Source organism: Cephus cinctus, unplaced genomic scaffold (genome assembly GCF_000341935.2).
Source record: "Cephus cinctus unplaced genomic scaffold, Ccin1 Ccin1_scaffold0299, whole genome shotgun sequence".
Taxonomy (NCBI): Eukaryota; Metazoa; Arthropoda; class Insecta; order Hymenoptera; family Cephidae; genus Cephus; species Cephus cinctus.
Window position 1 is genome coordinate 1,184,852 of NW_014333002.1, and position 21,164 is coordinate 1,206,015.

General features: G+C 40.1%; 2 protein-coding genes and 1 long non-coding RNA gene across 7 annotated transcripts; 1 reads left to right on the forward strand and 2 right to left on the reverse strand.

The window, feature by feature from the left end:
- Nucleotides 1–969: 969 nt before the first annotated feature.
- Nucleotides 970–4,645, reverse strand: LOC107266140 (akirin-2). Its single transcript, XM_015736327.2, has 5 exons — nt 4,193–4,645; nt 3,075–3,274; nt 2,797–2,959; nt 2,659–2,715; nt 970–2,517 (listed from the first exon to the last, which is right to left on the reverse strand). The coding sequence occupies exons 1-4, from the start codon at nt 4,368–4,370 to the stop codon at nt 2,705–2,707; spliced, it is 552 nt and encodes a 183-aa protein (XP_015591813.1). The 5' UTR covers nt 4,371–4,645; the 3' UTR covers nt 970–2,517; nt 2,659–2,704.
- A 724-nt stretch (nt 4,646–5,369) lies between these two features.
- Nucleotides 5,370–20,959, reverse strand: LOC107266120 (protein spire). Of its 4 annotated transcripts, none has more exons than XM_025083370.1 (13): nt 20,720–20,959; nt 20,086–20,640; nt 14,625–14,656; nt 13,180–13,303; nt 12,917–13,080; nt 12,609–12,830; nt 12,465–12,494; nt 11,815–12,238; nt 9,527–9,666; nt 9,204–9,441; nt 8,533–9,107; nt 8,151–8,452; nt 5,370–8,082 (listed from the first exon to the last, which is right to left on the reverse strand). In XM_025083370.1, the coding sequence occupies exons 2-13, from the start codon at nt 20,414–20,416 to the stop codon at nt 7,839–7,841; spliced, it is 2,826 nt and encodes a 941-aa protein (XP_024939138.1). In that variant the 5' UTR covers nt 20,417–20,640; nt 20,720–20,959; the 3' UTR covers nt 5,370–7,838. The 4 variants fall into 4 exon arrangements, with proteins under 4 accessions (XP_024939138.1, XP_015591771.1, XP_015591772.1 ...); XM_015736285.2 differs by having other exon boundaries at nt 5,370–7,507; nt 7,827–8,082; nt 20,086–20,959; XM_015736286.2 differs by having other exon boundaries at nt 12,917–13,077; nt 20,086–20,959.
- On the forward strand, nt 17,049–20,114 carry LOC112494108. 2 transcript variants are annotated; one of them, XR_003059239.1, is made up of 3 exons: nt 17,049–18,932; nt 19,197–19,943; nt 20,009–20,114. It is a non-coding gene; the product is annotated as an uncharacterized LOC112494108 (long non-coding RNA). The 2 variants fall into 2 exon arrangements; XR_003059240.1 differs by lacking the exon at nt 17,049–18,932 and having other exon boundaries at nt 19,023–19,535; nt 19,613–19,943.
- Nucleotides 20,960–21,164: the final 205 nt, after the last annotated feature.

Genomic DNA, 21,164 nt, shown 5'->3' on the forward strand with positions numbered 1-21,164 from the left:
TCGTTTAAAAGCTTAGCCATATTTCGGAGCAATGTATAAAATGCGTTGTTAAGGGAATTCGAAAAGCTTTTATAAAAATTTTTGTAAATACTTTAAACAATGACCAAACAAATTTCTCTTTCGCTTGAAAGAGTTATTGCGCTCAAATATCTCGGTAACTGAAAGACACGGGTTACTCCAAAGAAAGGCAACGGTAATGCCCTTTGCTTAGTCATTAATACGATTTTTGTGTGGATTATAAAAAAATGAATTAAAAAATTAAACAACAGCGGGTTGACATTTCGTGATTTTTTTATGTCCACTAAGGCATTATATAAAATTGACTATATAGCAAAGATGTATATAAACGTATTCTAGGTTAAGGTAAGGTGTAGTTTGCAAATTTTCTACTGTTTTTTTTTACTTTATTCTTTCTTTTATCCTTTATCTTATCATATTCTTTTCTAATAAATTCAGCCCGCTGTTATACTAAGTCAAAATTTACGAATAAACAGTCACCTGACAAAATTATAAGATACGTGGATCGTCGGGAATCGTGTGAAACTCTTATTCTGCGCTTATCCTGAAACTTGTTACACACTCTTAAATTTAATGCGTATATTTATCTATGTACTTATATATTTCTACATGTATAAAGGAAAAAATAAAAGAGAGAGAGATGGAGAGAGAGAGAGAAACAAATAGACAGAAAAGACGTGAGTAAAGAAGATAGAAAAAGTAACAAACTCAAAGAAGAAAAACGTCGTGCACGCATAACCATTATAAACGAAAACAAAAAATTAAAAATATTAAATTAACCAGCAACAAGCGGCGATTTATGAATTATTCTAGCAGTACTGAGTAATCCTGATAAATACGTCTAACAATAGGCACAGTAAATGTATGGATTATAGTATTTTCGTTATTCGGCATTCTCATTAACGCTATATGGCAAGTCCTTGCTGCTACCAGGGAACGGATAAGATTCATAAGAATTTAATAATCTTTTTATTTCAAATGTTTATTGTTCACAATGCGTCCGTACAATGCTAAATTCTACAGGATAAATTTTTAACCTCCTTACAAGACGTCGATATCTCTTCCTACTCGTGTGTCAATTTTTGTTCTCTTATTCTTGTTTTTACTTTCGAGGTCCGCGTTTGCATTGCCGTTCGCATTGGCGACAAAGAGACACGAAAGTCAGGCGAATGATTGAATGAACATATGAATGACTTAACAAACAAGATAAAGAGAGACAGAGAGAAATGTATAACGCGATCGCGTGAGTACAAGTTCGTACGAAGAAAAAGGAACAAAAATCGCATTAGTAGTGAGACAGTGAAAATAGCGGTACGAGAACAGTGGAATTTATTTTAAGGAAAAAAAAAAGAAAGTAGTAAATAAAAACTAAAGAAAATACATTTCGAAAAGCGCGCCTCTCAATCGTGACGATAATAATAACGACGCGTCCGCAATTATCGTTACCCATTGACGGACGTATGAAAAATAAATTATGGAAAGTACTTTTATCAATTTTCTTGATAGTGCCGTTTTACAAGGTATCATACGATTATTTACGATTAGGAAAATTCAAATACATCACATTCATATAATAATATAACTTAAAAATGAACAGGAGTGCGACGGACACGCGAGGCGCTCTTCGTTGAATCTGATGGGGAAAATATCCGAGATAACGATTCGCGTATTTCCGTAAACTGTAAACAGTGACTATTTGTCGCGCGTTCATGTTTGAGCAAAACTCCATATTCGACACGGTCATTACAGTTTATATGGGAACGATACTAATATTCTCGGATCAACGGATAGCCCGACATGTCCCGAGTATGATTGTATTTTCGTTTTTTTTTTTATAGCATTTTTTTCTTATTTCTTATTGGCGTTGGCGTTGCCGTTGGTGATTTAATCTTGTATGTCGAGGACGGCATATAACGCCTTTCACAGTGTTTAGGGTAGAAAGGAGTATACACGCGCTTGAACGTTACAAAAAGATTTGTGTAAAATTCAGTTCCCGAATAAATGCCGCTAAACTTTTGTGCAAAAATTAACCTAACCTCCTACTGAGCCCCCCTCCCCCCTTTCGGTATCATGTATTCTTCCTTTTCATACTAGACTGGTTACTCTACGATTTCGGATGGTAACGACCTTCGCGGACCTCCGATGCTGCCTTGAGCAATGTTAAAACGATAGCAAGTAATTTTTACAGTAAACAACGAATAACTTTGTATTACAGTTCCCTGATACCAGCGCACTTCTAACATCGGACAGTACAAATATTGTTAGTTTTTAATAGTATACGTTGTGGATTTTTTGTAGTATGGTTGCTTTTCGTGTGCCAAGCTACTGAACTTACACCGCTAAACCTTGGTTTATTGCGGGCTTTTTTTTCTCTTGCTTCGTTCTCCCTCAAAGTAAATCATCGTTTCAATTTAATTATGTAGATTTCTTGCGCGAGGCGGCGCAGCGTACCCCGGCGTCAACTTCAAGCAAAATTTCTCTCACTTACATTGTAGAAATCTGGAAGGAAAATTAAACCATTATGGTTTGAAGGACTAAATGGACGTGTAGCTGTTACTGGGAACGTTCGATAACAAAATTTGTTGAGTAATTCCTGTTTGATGATGAGCATGTTGAGTTATAGGAAAAAGAAATACTCACCTAATATTCTTCAAAGAAACATATCCTTAGAGGTAAGAATTCTTCTTTAGGATAGATCTGTAATATAAAAGAAGAAATGATTATGAATTTCTGCATAACGTGTATACTACAAGATCACTTGAATATTTATTAACGTACAGCTTGGTGCAGCTGCAGATTCAAATCTCTTTTGGATCTGGTCATAGGTGAACTTGACAAATGCATCATATTGCTCAGAGAGTTTCATGGTGAGAATCTGATCGTATTCCTCTCGGATCTGTGTCTCTTGTTCCTTCAGCATTCGTTCACAGATCAAACCAACCTATACATAAACATAATAATATTTAATAAATATTAATTTTACTTCAAGTACATCATACGAACAATTGATTCCTTTAAATTATTGCAGAACAAAACATTTTATGTCAACCATGTACCTGTCTGAATGTAAAAAGAGGTTTTTCCTTTCCACTTGGATTGTAACTGTAGGCATTTGAACTGCAAGCAGATGGACTGGATGGACTAGCAGGACCTTCCATATCTGATGAATCTCCACTGCTAGTCTGAGGATTGAAGTGCAATTGTTTGCGTCGATGCAGCCTGCGGATCTCCTCTCTAATATTAGCTGCCATTTTTTCTATTGAAAAAAAAATTAAAAAATCCAGCTGTAGTCTCAAAAATAATATATATATTTTCAAAGATTCGGAAAATTAGTAGCCATCCTAAGGAAATAGTTACATATCTCTCAACATCATCGCCTAAAACAACATTCGCATCACCCATTGTTAATATCATAAAACAATAAAATCCTGTTACATAAACAACAAATATATGAACAAAATCTAAGAAAACGTAACGAGCCCTCCTCCATTGCGTCTCCACTACCAGTGACACAAAGAAAAAGAAGGATAAATAAAACGTTCAGTACACGCAGTCACGTAAGAAAAACAAACTTCAGGGTGCGCCACGTATCATAAAATAATGTAATATTTCACATAAGATATAAGATGCACGCAATCCTGCTAGGAGTAGAAAAAACCATGAGAAAAAAGTATTCATATTCCGAAAATTATATTTATCATCGATAATAATACACAAATAGCGCATCAGTAAGTAGGAAAGAAAATCCAAGTCATCTGTGCATAATTCCTATCGGATCCGAATATATAATATATATCCGTTATCCGAATATATATATATACATATATATATATATATACACATATATGTGAGTACATATAAGAAAAAATATATATATTTCTTCCTCTCAGAAAAAACATATTCCACAGAGAGATAGACAAAAGAGCGAGCGCGAGAGAGAGAGAAAGGGCGAAAAGACTCCTAACGTCCGCTAGCGCCTTACCATATGATTTACGCATCTCCCCCATAACCCTCCCTTTTATGAGAGAAAGCATAGAAGCATATCGCCTCTCTATCCGAACAAGTATGTCCGCCATGAATACAGGTTTTAAATCGCAAGGGGCAACTCAGGTCGCCCCTACCCTAGCGAACAGGCATCGAAATCGAAAAAATGGCCGTGGCCAATGATAATTACCAGGCGTCAATTTGTGAGCTACCTCGCCAAAAGGCGATGGATTTTGTGATCTGGCCGTACTCTGGGTGGGCGTTCCCGGTGAAACGCACATAGGAACGCATCTTCGTCGCTTGCTGGGACGCCCATGGCTGTGCACCGGGTCGAACTCCAACGATCTCTTTAGGGTGGCGCAGGCCATTTCTCTCGTTCAACGTCTCGTACACGACTGACACCCTGGCTCGAGGATGAGCCCAAAATTATGTTGCTTTTATTACGAAAATATAATGAAATCACTATTTCCACGCACTGTCTGACGAGTTTTATGATATCTCTATGCGATTTTTTGAGTTCCTCGAGCCGATCTTGCCGGATTTCACAGAACGGGTCTTAGGCTGCACCAAAACAAACACTGCAGTAAACCAATATGGCCGGCGAATACAGCTCCTCGACAAGAGAACGATCAGGAACGACTGTTTCGCTCGTCAGCGCACCATCTTTCCACTTGACTACTTTGGGTGTTCCAAAACACGATCGATTCTGACCTCTCATCTGTCCTCGTGCTACCGGAAATTCCAGTTGTTGCGACTTTGCTCCGCAAAATGGCGCTGTGCTACACTTCCTGATATTAGCCATGGGATTGTGAAGAGGTTTTTCAGCGACGGGACGCCCGGCGTCGGCAGTCAGCTACATGAGCAATAAGCAACATTAAGCTGGAGCAGAAATGGCGTGTGAGAGTGCTGCTCATGGCAATGGAAAGACCCAAGATACCCAAGATACTTTCGATCGCAAGAAATACATATATGAAACTATTAAATCCTTCCGAACGTTTAATGCATTATATGGAAAAGGGGGGTGCATTCGGAAAACCTTAATCCGGATAATATTTGCACGATCCATCTTTCTTTATCAGCGTTATTGAGAGAAAGATAAAACGATGCCAAGTTACAATTTATTGAAGTTCTTGAACTTCAACCTTAAACCAGTTTTTTGAGCTATGTATCTACTGTAGGTAACCCTGTATAAAAGGATAAAACAGTGTGAGAAAGTTTAAAGTACTTTCAAGAATGCTGAAAAATAGAGCCACACGAATGTCTGGAAAAATTCATATTAAATTTTGAAATATAATAATCACATTTAAATTAACTTCATTTGTTCATGATTTTCTTGGCTGACCGAGGACTAAATGGAAATTAGAAAATGATTTTTACAACTTTAATATATTTACAGCAGTTTTTAACATGCTTATAGATAATTCATTTATTTTTCAATAGATTACATACAAAAAAATAAATAATATTCAGGATCATATTAGTGACGTGTTACTGAATAGAAACAAGTCTCAATTAAATATTACTATACAATTACATTGTTGGCATAAGGTACTACGTTATGTATGTACAAGTATATGGATGTACATGTTTGACATTATATTTGTACAAAACAAGTGGGCACGAAGAGACTATTGACAGAGTTATTGAACTCCTTTACAGAATAATAAATTAGCAAACGCGCTACACCTGTACTATACAAGGACTGTGTGACAAATTAAATATTTTACAATTGATCATAACTTATCATATTGAGAATACAAATTCTACAATTAACAAGATAACAAGATTAAGTAAGAGTTAAATTCGTTAATCTACTGTACGACATATGTATGTAGAATAGAATTCAAACCACTGAAATCTAACTCAATACACATTCCCCCACATTTTCCAGTGTTTCACTTTATTGATTCAGCTCCAGTGGCCATTCTAATTCGTTGTTAGTATTAATGTTTGGTGACACATTTTCGGTGGAATTAATAAATCAACACCATTAAACAATTCAAATAAATTATCAAATGACGATGAATACCTAACAGAAAAAAACAATGCTTGTGGTCAAACTAATATCAATTAAAACTTCTCATAACATACATTGTGTCTGACTACTGATTACCTGATAGAATAATTTCTTTGAGGACTGTTTCAAAGTGACAATAGTCCCCACTAATCTGGGAAAATATTTAACACTAATTAGAATGCCTCATTAGCTTCCACTGCAATGATTTAATTGATTAATAATCCCAGTATACGCAATAGACCTCACGAATGTACTTAAGTATTTATGCAATAATGATTCCTATTAGTTGCTTGCAAGGTAATGAATACTTGTAACTGATGAATAATATAAATATGAAATGAAACTAGAGAGTGAAACTATCAGTTTTCCTTGCATCAGTAAGTTTCTTAAGGACAGTTCAACCACAGTTCAGACGAATAAACAAAAAACACCTCCACAAAGGTCCTCGTCTCAACCTGATTAATAATCATCATATTTAACATTATCAGGGCGATCCTAAACGTCCTAATAATACAGATAGCGCGATACTGCTATAGATATAATTACATCCATAACCATTTGATGATATTTCAAACGAGTAACAATTATCGTTTAGAGACCCGTCCAACATTATTGATCTTTAATAATTAAATATATATATATATATATATATATGTCTATATACACACATATACCTACACTCTATACACGGATCGACGTTTATTCTCTTTCGCACTATTTTTACTAATATTTTTCACAACCTCTTACAAAATCCCTATGTGCCTGCGTAAATTGTTGAGTGGATGTGTACATATGTATATACACAATATATATATATATATATATATATATATATAACGAGAGAATGTACTTTTACGATTATTTTTATCATGAACCCGAGATATCATCATTGTTATTAGTAATCGGTAATCGTGGAAGGACTTTACGCCTTCGCTTACATCCTACAATATAATATAGTGTCTATATAACCGCTTATACCCGCCTACCCGGAATCTCGCTATACGAAAATAAAGAATGTCCGTCAACTCTTCGTACCACCTTCGCACCATATATCATAAAGACTCGACATTGACATTAATGGCCAACAATGTTTTCCAAAAATATCATATCCCACGTATTTGCATCCAAAGAGCACAAGGAGACCAAATAATGCGGTCCCCCCTATCCCGATCCCATCCCTTACCCACCCTATCACGATCTTTTATACAATTTCTACAGAATTATCTAATCGCGGATTTCGAAAACAAAATCCGATATGGAATGAAAAATACAATTAACATCCTAATTTAGCCTGTGAGCACACATAAGTCACTCGACCATAAACGTACGAAGCCCGACCTTAGGTGCGTACTTTATTTTCTCCTTTTTTGTGTGTTGCTGTCTTTTCGCTACTTATTCTATACTAATTAGTCGAAGAAGAACAACAATCGAACGTTAATTGCAAAATATATACGTATGCTGGTGCCGTAAGATAATTTGTATACTTTCCTAAAACAGAAAAATTATAAATTCGTATCTTCTGTCTCACGGAAACAGTGGGGATATCGTGTTTTTTGTTGTTCATTTTCTTTTACTTTAAAGGAGCGCTTTATGTGACCAAGAATATTTATCTGGACGCGTCATGCATCCTAGGATTAAACTGTCTACTTAGATTAGGCCGACCTCGGTACATGTGTCGCGAAAATCTATATAGTGGAATGAATATCCATTCCAGCGACATTACATATCAGGCATCGAATATGGGACAACCTGAGGTAGGAGATACTCTATCTTGGGTGTGACGATGCATTGTCGATACCTGACTCACCGGGATTGGTGCTTACACGTACACAGGTGATAGATTTAGGGTAAGCCGTGAAATAACGTTGTTGCGTATAGTAGCACGAGTCGTTCTTGAACTCTTGATGATCTGAATTACCATAATGCGACAGTCATGACATACGACCATCGCGACACCTCGTAGACGCTCAGCAGCCAGTCGTTGTTCAGCGCTGAGCCCACCGAGGTCATTGAAAGCAGCCGTTGTCGATAGTTTGGCAGGACTTCCGGCACTCCTGTAACCTCTGAAGATACTAATTGTGACATTGGTTTCTAATAATTTTTATATAATTAATATTCTAGTGATGCCCACCTTTTATCGACAGATCCGGGATCATCATCCCGTCGACCGTTAGGAGGTGGTGTCTGTGTCCCAGCCGGTGTGGGCGTACCGGCTGGAGTGATCATAGGAGTGGAGCTTGGCGTAGAAGTTCGCATTGCGGAATTCCGCCTCCTGGCAGCCGGTGAAGCAGGTGCGGAACCAACTCCTCCGGCAGGTCTGAGCCAGGGACTCCGAGTTCCAGAGTCAGGCTCTGATGAAGACGGTGAGAGAAGAAGTCCGGGCGATAAGAGTACTACCGGTACGTGGGAAAAGTGCTCCGTAGGAATTCGCATCTATAACAGTATCAATTAATTATCTAGCAGCTATGAGGATGGTGCATGAATTACCAGTAGAGGATGGATCGTCCATTTACCTTAGAGTAACATTTAACGCATACGGTCCTCTCGCAGAGACGACAACGCTGTCCCCATGGTCCCAGCAATCCGAACCTAGTCTTTAAGCACAGAAAGCACACTCGTCTCTTCTCCACATCTTCCTTTACACGACCTTCCACAGGAAGAGACTCCAATTCGGCTTTTGTGAGCACGCTACGAATGTGCACGATCTCCTCTAACGTTAGGGACAGCCGTTCATCCAGGAACATGTCGCCCAACGATGGCTTTTGCTCGTCTGCTGACTCCTTCTGCCATTCGGCATTTTGATCTTCGTTAGATTTATCCTCAATGCTTCCACTAGGCTTCGACCTGGGTCTTGCCCGTGGTCGTGGACTTACTGTTGGACTTGGACCTAAGCTAGACCCCGGACTGGGACCAGGGCTTAAGTTCATGGTACCAGTCATGCCTTCGTGTCGGTGCTGACGGCTATGAGGTCTTGAATGCGGAAGTGACGTAGTACCAGAAACGAACGAAGACAGGCTAAGGTTCGTCACTGTCGCGTGCTTCCGGGCAGAAGCTCTTCTCGATGGGCACTGTGTCGCTAGGTCGTATGCTAGTTATAAGAAAAAAAAGAAAGTTACGTAAACCTACTGCACAGCTTTGAAAAACATTGAATAAATAACGTATGATTGATTTTAAAATTAATTACATTCAAGTTGCGCATCACAGAAACGATGATATTCGTTCCTGGTAAGACGCAAGCCACCGGTTTTTCGCCAAGGATTTGCAGATTCCTTGTCATCCTCGTCATCCTGTCGATTGCCCTCCAAACGTTTGCCCTCCAGCTCTCCCTTAGATTGCCAGTAATTCGCTGCCTCGTCTTCATCCTCAAACCTCGTCACCACGAATTCCTCATCCTCGTCCTCCTCTTCCTCGCCTCCGTCGAGCTGTGCATTCCATATAAAAATTGTTTAAAACTCCTCCGCTCCCATGAACCGAACTATCTTATACACTATTAACACCCATCCTCACCTTGAGATCAAAGTCAACGGGTATCAACCGCCTGGGTTGTCTGAGAACTGCATGGCTAAGATCGGCTGATCCCCGTCGTAAAGATTTTGGCGTGATGGCTGAACTATTCTCCTTTCCGTTAGCATTTTCCTGAGCATGATCTGTAAAACAAACGTAAACGTGCGTCCATCAGACAGAGCACAGACACTCTCCATAACATAGATTCCACTAGCCGGACCGAATGAGGGTCTTATCTCCATCGAGAGGGTCCAGATGATAGGAGACGGCGCAGCCGCGAATCAACCGGGAGCAGAAGACGTGGGACGAGCATGAACAATAATGAAGGACAAACGATGATTACCTGTGACTCTAAAGTGTCTTCTACGCGACTTACGATTCCTGATAGCGCGAGAACGCAGCTCCTCGGGTTTTTCGGAGCGCTGCCGTGGCTGGGGAACCGGGAAAAGCGCGGCCGAGTCATTGTTACCGGAAGTGACGCACGGACGCCCGGAGAACGAGGACGAGCTCGAGGATACAGCCGTTGACGAAGGCTCTTGACCATCCGATTCCAGCCATTGAGCTGCGACATCCTGAGCGGATTCCTGTTCCTGTTCGGACTGAGCTGGTGGGACCTCTCCAAGAACAATCCTGCGAGACTCTCCGCCGACTGCCAGCAGCATCCTTCAATATTTATTTTCCTAAGGATCACGAGTATTGGTATCCTCTTCGTAAATCCTGATGATTCTCACTCTACGACGACTGCATTGTAAACGGCACCCTAAGCTTTTCCACTGATCTTCGACGATGTCCCCAACGGCTATGAGAATCGTCCCTTGCCTTCCCAGTACAACTGGTACACTTCTGTCCTTCCCCGATTCTTACGGCTGACCGGATGACTCATCGCTACAGTCGCACGAGCTGTGCGCTCGATTGCGCTCGTATGCGCTCCAATGCGCTTCTCCACCCTTGGCCACCCTCGGCACCTTCAACTTGACCGACTAACGTAGGCCCCAGTTACAGTTACTCAGCTACGATCATTAAGATGCGGCAGATATGTATTATCCTCTTGATTTAAATTATCGTTCCCCTTCGCGCGAAGATGACGTCGGTGTAGCACTGCAGGACCAGTAAGGAAAGGAAAAATCTACATGGACAAAGGAATAATCATGACGCAAATTAGGACCAGGTACGAGATGCACAAACTGTTTTCTCACGTAAAGTCAAACTTCCGTAACGTTGATCACAATTGATATTTCGGTTCACGTTTTACTCGCCTAACATTATTGATCGACGACTAGACTCTCCCTTTCTTCGTTCCACTGGCAGCGCCGCATACTGCAGCTCGACGTTTCCATCTCGTCCGCCAAGAGAACCAGCTGGCGCACGAGGAACTGGAATATATGGTTTGTCTTGGAAAAAAAAAAAAACTTAATAAGTCCACGTCAGATAGCCACGCACGACACGATCAAAATCCCGATTCTCACTAAAGACTATGCTCTGTTTCGAATTCGGTCAAGCAGACGATGGAGCCGGGGTCGAGCAGGCGTAGAACGGTTCCCCTAATTATCGTGACTCCTGGTCAGTGCTGCGCGAACTCTATGCTTTCACAGGAGAGACGAGAGGGAGAAGACAGAAGTGTACACAAGGTGGGAGAAGCGCTGCTGATCGGCCGCGAATCATATTGCAACCAGAATATGATAGTTCCAACCAGTAGCTACCGATCTAGCTGCTCGAACAGCAGTAAGTGGAGTTCTTCAGTTTTCCTTTACATCACTGTACACTTGAATACATCGCACCACTATATATATACGTATGGTTCATGCTGCGCATTCGCAACGCGCAACTTCCGTTAGGGCGCTTGCGCCACTCGTTGCCCTCACAGTCGACGCAGAGCCAAGTATTGTCCGCCACACTCGTATCCTCGTCATCCTCGATCCCCTATCCTCTGGCTCACGTCATGAACGTTCGCAAAAACACGCGTATAATAGAGTCAAAGGATCTCACGATCTTCCCTATGTAAATTCAGTGGGAGTCCTCGTGAAAGGTATAGAAATATCTTAGAAAGTACTGGAAGAAATATTCACACAGTCTGTTAGTACACGGGAAGAGAGATCGGAGGGATAACCGATAGCTCCGTGATATGCGAACCGCCACAATGTTTTGTCATTACGAAATGCATTAATTAATGAGATTCCTGATGGATAAAACGTATTATTTAATCGGCCCAGGAACAATCGATCCCAATCTATCGATCAACGAAAAATCAACGGCAAAGTTTTATATCGGTTAAATAACATTACAATTCTTACCGTATCTTTTTGAAGCTTCCTGAAGATCGCACTGCTGTAGTCTGCCGTTAGCAGCGCCATGAGACGGTCTTAAAGGACGAGGCGGCCTCTTTATGCTCTCCATAAGAAGTTCTCGCGGTGTGCACTGCTTCTTGAGAGGCGGTAACTTCCTCTCGGATACTTTCTTCAAGGGCGGTCTGCTTCGTATAAACTCGAGAATAACGGCATGGGCGTCCTTTCGAAGTTGTGGGGATGGCGTGGGAGTTTTACGAAGACGGTAACGCCGGGCACGGATGTCATCCATCAGGATTTCATACGGAGTTAATTCGAACTCAGCTCCTCTACCAAGACCTCGAATTGAGCCCCGTTTTCCTAAGCCAGCTTCCACCTTCTTCAGCTTCACTCCCCTTCTGAGCTCGCCTATCACCTGCACCCAGAATCTAGCCTACGAAACACAGAAACTACACGATAATAATAATATAATAACTCGTCCGACGAGCCACGCTGTTAGCTAAATAGTAAAAACTTATATAAATATCTGACGTTCACGTCAGAGGGTTTCATAAGAAAAATAAATCTCCATGCGTCTTCGGATTCGTCTACACGTTAATCGTGCAAGGAACAATTAAGTTTCTAGACATTCAATTTCCATACAATAGGCTACTACATACTTGTATAGCTCGCCAAATCCTAACATCAGTCTATAAGAAGAAGTAATATCCAATGAATATATCGCACGTCCAAAAAATTACGTTTAAGTCTTCGTTAAGACAGACTGTCACATATTTGACAGTCAATCCACGTCAAGGTCTTACCCAATCTTTGAAGTCTAGAGCGTGCAAGGGTTGCGTCGACACTGTGCCGTCTCTCGTGTCATCCACATCAATACCGTCACCGAAGATTGTACGTTTCTTCTCAATAGCGACCTTCTCCAAGAACTGTGAGAGCTCCAGCGCCTCGGCTACCAGTGCACGAATGACAGCACGATAATGGACATCCGCCTGCTCGTTAGTACCTTGCATGTGTTTTGTGCATAGCTGAAATAGCAGGCTATTAATTTTAATTGTTCATTTAAATTCAAACGAGTCTCTTTCAAAGATATTATCCATAAGAATAAACTAACTCTAAGTACGCTCTCTAAGGAGCAGACGCTGGTTCTATTAACTCCATACACGTCTGTGTTTCTGTGCAATAGGAGCTCATCCAGTTCACTTTCACCAGAGTCCCGCTCGATTCCCTCGTCGTCGGTTTCCTGGAGCCGTTCATCGTTATCCAATTCCGACTCTGCTGTAATCAAAATCAATAGTCAATAGTGAGTATCTATCATGTGTCTGTGACTGGATTACTCAAGCATACTGAAGATTATACAGAAAGCTTTGTACGTACCCTCGCCAAAATGTGTCATCAATGTGATGAGAGCTTCCAAATCCGAAGACAGGGGCCTCTCTTCCTTTTCAGCTACCCCAAAGTCCAAAGCCTCGTAAACCATCATACCCAGGGAGAAGACTAACTGTAAGAATATGAGATGCAGCATGTATAATTCTTCATATGGCATAATTACCGTATACCTATGTACTATGACTAACTGTACTCGCTTGGGAAAAGAATGCCTGATTCTCATAAGACTAAAGAGCTGTAAATTTGCCAATTCATCATTCCAAGCCAACCTATATATACGTACAAGCTGAACATCTTTTACTCGTTTTCTCTCACCGGAAACCAACTGTATAGTAATCCTTGTCATCCGGTATATAAAAATTTTTTTAATTCTTCCAGCAGCCCAGCAATTACAAATATAAGTTAACGTTAAAGCACGACTGAAACATTATTCCTATCATTTTACAATAGACTGTATAAAATCGTTGAAACGATAAAGTCTCAGTATGCATACCACTATGAATCTAATCAGAAGATACGTTAACGCCCATTTTAAAACAACAAATACGTATGGAGTCCGTTGCAAGTGAATACGTATTTTCATTTAATGCTGAAGACGGCTTATTAAATTCCCCTTCGAGTTTTACCGTAACTCACAACGAGTCAGTAAATACTCTTTTTTCAGTTTCAAACTCTGATTTATCGCCCGTCCTGCCATCTGGCGTTAGAAAGACTTGGCGCACGTTATACGATTACGCTGACACAACGACGGAATAAAACAGCTGAACAGCAGTCAGGTTGACGAACTCAAAGAAGATTAACCGGAAGCCTCGTTGAACTCTTTTTTTTAATAACCAATAAAATCTTAATATCACAACATACATCTCACAATAATTTCATACTCATTCGTCCAAGAGATCCAAAAGAGTTTCTCCGTCAAAAGAGAAACACGTGTTCGAAAATTACAACGAAAAAAAGAAGAAAGAAAAATTGTAAAACGAAACGAGAAACCTGTCATACACATGTGCGGATGCTCGAGAACGCGTCTATGACTGACAAAACAAACACGCCGGAAACGGAAGGGCGGAATTCCTGTGATTCCCAAAGGGGAGCAAAATACAGCCGACACGCTACAGATTCTACACAAAAGACAAAGTATCGTTCCTGACCAAGTATATACCGGGTTATTCAGCCAAAACGCATCGCCGGACCATATGATTCTTCTAAGTAAAGCCATGCTCGGCTGATACGTTTGGACTGAACAACCGTGTATAAGATCTATCATTCTCAATTCTCTCCAGCATACTGGGAACGCATATTATAATCTAATGCCTTTGCGCTACAGCAATCATAATGCCAAGTACTACATCGGTACGTCTTGTTTTAACGGTCTCTCTCGACTTGTAGCACACATATCCAAATGACTAGTCAAAAGTAGGATGTAGCACACGCACCTTCCTTTCGGACACCGGAGCATCCTCGGAGCCTGCAACAGAAATAAGAATCGATTATAAATTATTGATACGGTTCTCGTACCAACTTCTTGTCGCAAGTCTTATCAATATTTGCTAAACCAATCGTCCTTGCGAGGTCATGTTTTATCTGACAGGCCACGTTATCGAGTGCGTCGATTGCGCACGGCCATGTGGCTCATGAGCAAGAGAGCATGATAGTCGTCACAGTGGTTTGCTCGAAGAATGAGGAATAGCCGGAGGAGATAGGGAAGCCTGAGAAACGAAAGAGGGTCAGGAGGACCAGAAAAGAACGGACAGGTTGTTCAGTTTCGACCAGCTGACTGTTATACAGATTCATCTCTCTCTCTCTCTCTCTCTCTCTTTCTTAGTCCCAGTGTCTCTCATTCTCTACTAACTATATATATATATATATATGTCTACCATGCTACCCACGATATCCGTGTTATTCTCTCCACCGGCACCGCTACCTTGGTCTCGCTGCCTACGTTTGGAAAGCTATTCCTTCTCCACTGTACATGGCCATAGTCTGAAGGGGTCCTTATAAGAAGGAAATGGTCTCTTCCATAGGACTGATCTGGTCCCAGGATACTGACAGACAGAACCTATGTGAACCTGGCACCCGACTTAAAAATATTATAATTTTCAAAACGCGATTCGATTGTACCCCGTTTCTACCACTTTAATTTTCGTTTGTACCTCAAAGAATTCAAAATTACAGGGGGGTCAAAAAACCGCTAGCACCCAACTTGGAGTAATTTACATTCTGTTTGCAGGGATGAATTTAGAATCGTTTGTACCCCAACGGGTAAGGAGATACAGGATTTTCAAAATTTACTAAGGGGTAACTCCGCCATTTTTTGAGCTGGCTCAAATTTGCGAAGGGGTGCTGCTTTAAAATTGTTTTCACCTATTGGAATTGTTCATTACAGTACTGTTAACATCAAAGAGTAATGTATTACTCTTATTATTGTAACTATCCTAATTATAACATACGAATAAAATAATATTGATTAATAAAGTTAATTCAGTAGAATACGAATGCAAATGAAGGTAAAGTAAAATTAGTAATCTTCTTGACTTGATTGATTTGAAAATGTAAGTAATAATACCATTCGAAAAAATTTAGCTAATTTGTAAAAATTGTGGGTGATATATTAAGACGTTTATATAGTCCGAACCTGTATTCAAAACGCCCTGGAACTTGTGAATGCGCAATGGAATTAAAAAAATATTCAGCTTATTTCTATAAACAAAATAAAATCGTAGCAAGTCCTCGCTACATAATTTGTTTATTCGAAGTTTCCTTAAGAATTTAATCCGGTTCTCCCGAGTTAAATGTGATTAATCGAGACTCGATAAATTAATTGCATTTATTGCCTCTCTACGAGGTTCAATGTGTTTTTTGGCAGTTAGCAAACAATGTAGCCTTAGTAAGTGATACGTGGCTCCGCATAAAGGTTTTGTTACAAAGTATGCATATGCATGGGTTTGTAACAAAAAATTTTCGCAGATTTGAGCCAGCTCAAAAAATGGTGGAGTTACCCCTTAGTAAATTTCGAAAATGCTGTATCTCCTTACCCGTTGGGATACAAACGAAACTAACTCAATGTGTTTTTTGGCAGTTAGCAAACAATGTAGCCTTAGTAAGTGATACGTGGCTCCGCATAAAGGTTTTGTTACAAAGTATGCATATGCATGGGTTTGTAACAAAAAATTTTCGCAGATTTGAGCCAGCTCAAAAAATGGTGGAGTTACCCCTTAGTAAATTTTGAAAATCCTGTATCTCCTTACCCGTTGGGGCATAAACGAAACTAACGGTGGTACAAGCGGGTACAAACGATTCTAAATTCATCCCTGAAAACAGAATTTAAATTACTCCAAGTTGGGTGCTAGCGGTTTTTTGACCCCCCCTGTAACTTCGAATTCTTTGAGGTACAAACGAAAATTAAAGTGGTACAGACAGATACAAACGGGGTACAATCGAATTGCATTTTGAAAATTATCATATTTTTAAGTCGGGTGCCAGGTTCACATAGGTACAGACAGATGGACCAAGGGAACAGGTAGGACCTGGAGCAGGTAGTAGAAATCGTTCAGAAGAATAAAAAAAAATCCTTACTACAGATGCGCAGGTAGGAACTTTTTTTTTAATTATTCCATCACCTGCATTTATATTAGGATAATACTGTAAGTGACCAACGCCTTCGGTTTATCTGCCCGATACCGTCTGATTCCATTCCTTGGTATCATCGTAAGTATTTACGTAAAACCCGATAAGGTAGCTCCAATAAAAACAATATCAATCGAGCGAGCAGTCATCGTAGCTACTTCGAAACTCATTGAACTTCTCTGCTGTGACTGAAAATGCTCTGCCTGAAGAAAAAAAAAAAAAATAAGGTCAAAAGTGTATCTGGCAGGGGGGGTCGTCGCTGCTTGAACAGGGGGGCACTCGCTACTAGTTACAGTCCCCCTCTTCTTTATGCCTCTTGGCTCTCCGACGAATTATCATCTGACCGACTACCAAGAACCGTTCCAAGCACTTCCCACTCTTGATCTTCCCCAATTTTCTATATTTACTATTGGCCACGTTAATCCTTCCCAGGAATCACTATAGTTACGCTTTCGACACGGTAATTCCTGTTATTGGGACGGTATACGAATTTGATGTCAGCCAAGGTCTATATGTATGTATATATCATTCAATATTCAAGAGCGTGTATATACGATTGAATAAAAGCGACAACGAGACCAAGGTGTGTTAAAACGGACGAATATCCGTAAAACACGAATTAACGGTGAATCTAACAGAAAGGATTAAATCAATCGATTCCCACCAATTTATTCATGATTTGGATTTTAATGCGATATGCCTTTGGTATAGTGAAGAAAAAAAAAAAGATAAAGAAATACTGTGAGAATCGGTACAAATCCTTTCACGGCAAATCGAACCCCCTCTGGGTACCATGGGCATGAAACACCTAACCTGGACAATATTGAACAATTAGGACCAAGCCTCCAGGAGGCGAGACTATGCAGCGCCGGCTCAAACTCCCGGCCACCTATTTCTCTCGCAAGGCTATACACCCCCGCGAAGCTGCCATTCTGACTGATCGATATTACACGACGACCTTGCTCAGCTCACGCAAATTCGCAGTGGTGAACGTGACCACGTGGGAACAGCTGATTTAGTAGAAATAATGCCGTAGATCGTCCATTGAGAATCCGAATATAAAATTTATATGGACAAAGTAGTACGGTCAGCCTAGAAAGACAAATGTAAGATTGAAAATGTGTAGAGTCAAGGTAAACGTAAATAGTGCGATGACAATTTTTCGCTGGAAGTTCAGTTTGCGTGAAAGAATTTTTTTTCTACGAATTATCGGTGATCCAAGTAATTTTAGATTGATTGGATACGGCGAGGTAAGAATTATCGGTGCGAATACAGTTACGTGGATATTTTCTGTTCGAGTTTAAAAGAAAATATCGCAAATTTACCTTGTTGGCTTCGAATTATATTGGCTCACTGTCAGGCTTATCGTCAGATGCCTTTTCGGCAACAACTATGTTACGCTTTTTTATCCTTACTTTTGATAATAGTCATATTACGGCTACTTCGCATTATACGATCTTAAGAACCTGAACGTAGCCTATACGATAATGTACCGGTTATCGATTAAATGTTGTCTTATCGAGATTAGCTTCACATGGCATAGATTAAAAAGAAATGGATTAGTGGATCCGTGACGTTGTTTCTCGCTGGCTAATAAAACGACGCTACTGTGTTAGTCAGACTAACAACTGTATTGTACCGAACGATACAGTAAACTTGTTGTGACACTCGAATAAGCGTACCGATTATTTACGATACTTTGTAATAAATCATTATGCTGCTGTTACTATTTGAATTTCTGTATTGTCTCCCGCTCGAACCTAATCAAGTGTTTACTTGACGCATAGATTAGTCATCGTATGAATGCAGCTTTGTCGGGCTTTACATATTCAGTCAGCTTACTGTCCGGCTAGGGGGTGCAGTTTTTGGATAAATAATATTCAATAATCACGACCCGGAAATCTTATGTTTGTAGCCATTGGGAGTTTAAAGATAATGTGGCGTTACCGCAAGATAGATCCAGTCAATCTTCCAAGGGGACAGCTGTTGAGATTTCTTCCGGTAAACCGCAACGAAGAAAAAAGCCGTTTGCTAAAACAGGCTTTGAGGAATATAAAATCGGTTGAAATTATGGAAAGTGGATTGCAGGGAATGCTACTAATGTGATAAATGTTTGTGTGAGTATAAGTACGTTAGAGAGAGAGAGAGAGAGAGAGAGAGAGAGAGAGAGAGAGAGAGAGAGAGAGAGAGAGAGAGAAAAAGCGAAAGAGAAAAAGCAAAAAAATCATAAGAAAAATGACTGTGGAGACGATTTATGTCTTTGCGTGTCCATTATCGAAGAGTTTGACCAGAGTTTTCTGTGTAATTTACACTAGAGTTCCTGTAGCGACTTATATAATTCTATGATTATGAGTAACGATATTGATTTATTTTTAAATTAGCATATAAATGATACAAGGAAAATAAGCCAGGCTTGATTGCACAACATGTAACCTTAACGTGAATTTCTGAAAAACATAAACAGCGTTTTAAAGGTATTTTCTCTTTTTGCCGCCATCTTTGGCAGGCTAACTCGAAAAGGTAATTTTTAATTTGTTAGACCAATTTCAAGCGCAAAAAAGAACGATACATCACTAAAGTGATGTATCTCACTAAAGGAACAGCCTAATGACATAACCAAAAAATTCCAAGACATTTTCCGTAAATCATTATGAGCACTTACATAATTTGGAAAAAAATGACTACCACTTACGATCACAAGGTGATATCTCAATGAAATTGTAAGTAATCAAATAACTGCGAGTTTTAAAGAATTAATCGTTAAACGACCAGTCACTAATGTTCTAAACCGGGTTAGATTCTGATCGGTTTTTAGATAAGTTCGTTGAGTTCGTGCACGAAGCAAACAGTTGGTTTTTAGGTTATTCCTAAGTCAGTTCAGTCTACGAGGGATGACAACATATTACGATTGTATTATTATGAGAAAAAAAGGTCAATAAACACATAAGGAACCGAACAAAGATAGTTGACAATATCACTGGCACGGCACTATTAACGTATTAACGCTCGAAAGGACTTCAATGGCAACGACACATATTAAAGAGAGACAGAGAGTAAGAGAACAAGAAAAAAATAATCCGGTCCAAGGACACTCATTGCCACCGGAACAACAACTCTAACAAAAACAAGTAATTATAGTGATTGATCCTTAGAAATTAATTGTAAAAAATTGATTATAATACGAATGACCTAGGAGCACATGAGCACTGTATGTACGAGAAATTATCTCATAACATAAAAGGTAGGATAATATTAAATTAATCTACTCACCGGTCTTACAATCAGCTAAGATATTCCCGTCCTTATGTAAAAGTATCTGAGAGAGCTCAGAAAGTTCCTGATACTCTCTGCGAGGCAAACACGAAAAGCTCTTGGCAGCCTGGTAGCACAGAGCCCACGCCTGTTCCTGACTGATAGGTCCATTGAAGGAGAGTAAGATATCCTGGAGGTTTATGTATCCATCTGAATTGAGTTTGCACTTAGGTCGTTTCATCCTTTTTTTAATTCTATTTTGAAAGTTGGACGGCTCATCATCGTTATCCTCTACATTCATGGGTGAGCACTCCTCGGAAGCAGGATGAGCATCAGGATGGTCGGTCATCTTGTGCCCGACCGACTGACAACTCTTCTAATATCTACTACTTCTATTAGGATACTTTCCACGGTGGAGTTTCAATTTTTCCTCAAGTATTCGACATTCGAGACACCGCGTGACCTATGACCGTGGCTGCAAGAACGGGCTCCAATTCACCAGGCACGTCAATTCTCTACTGTTCGTCCAAGTTAAAATCTTCTCCTGGAACCAGCGTTGATCCTTGATGAATGCTTTATGTGGAATTTTATATTTGACAGATCTCATGGGACAAGGTTTCTTATTAAACACTTCTTCTGTCAGGATACTCACAGGACACTTTGAATTTCATTTCACTGACAGTAGATGATAGTTGCCAGGAGACAATGAGTATGATCCTGGGAATTTTTATTACACTATATCACACGCGGTACACGGTTGTATATCCTATATGGTCCTCAATCCATCTTTAGAACACTGCAAATCACGCAAGTCGATTCGACGCAACGGCTACCAGTCAATGTACGTCAATGCGACAAGCCACCCAAACGCGGTGCACACCGGCAGGCTACTACATTGAGCAGCCTGGCGACTTTGCGCGCCACTGCCAGTCAACATGATGAGCGTCCTTAGGTTTCGGGCGATGGCGCATGTGCCTTTGCACAGTTTCGACCAGTGGAAGTTGGTATGTTATTATCTATTGAAGGAATACATGCATTCACTGAAGATAAACAGACTAGGCATTCACCAGCAGGGGGAAACCAATTGTACACACAAA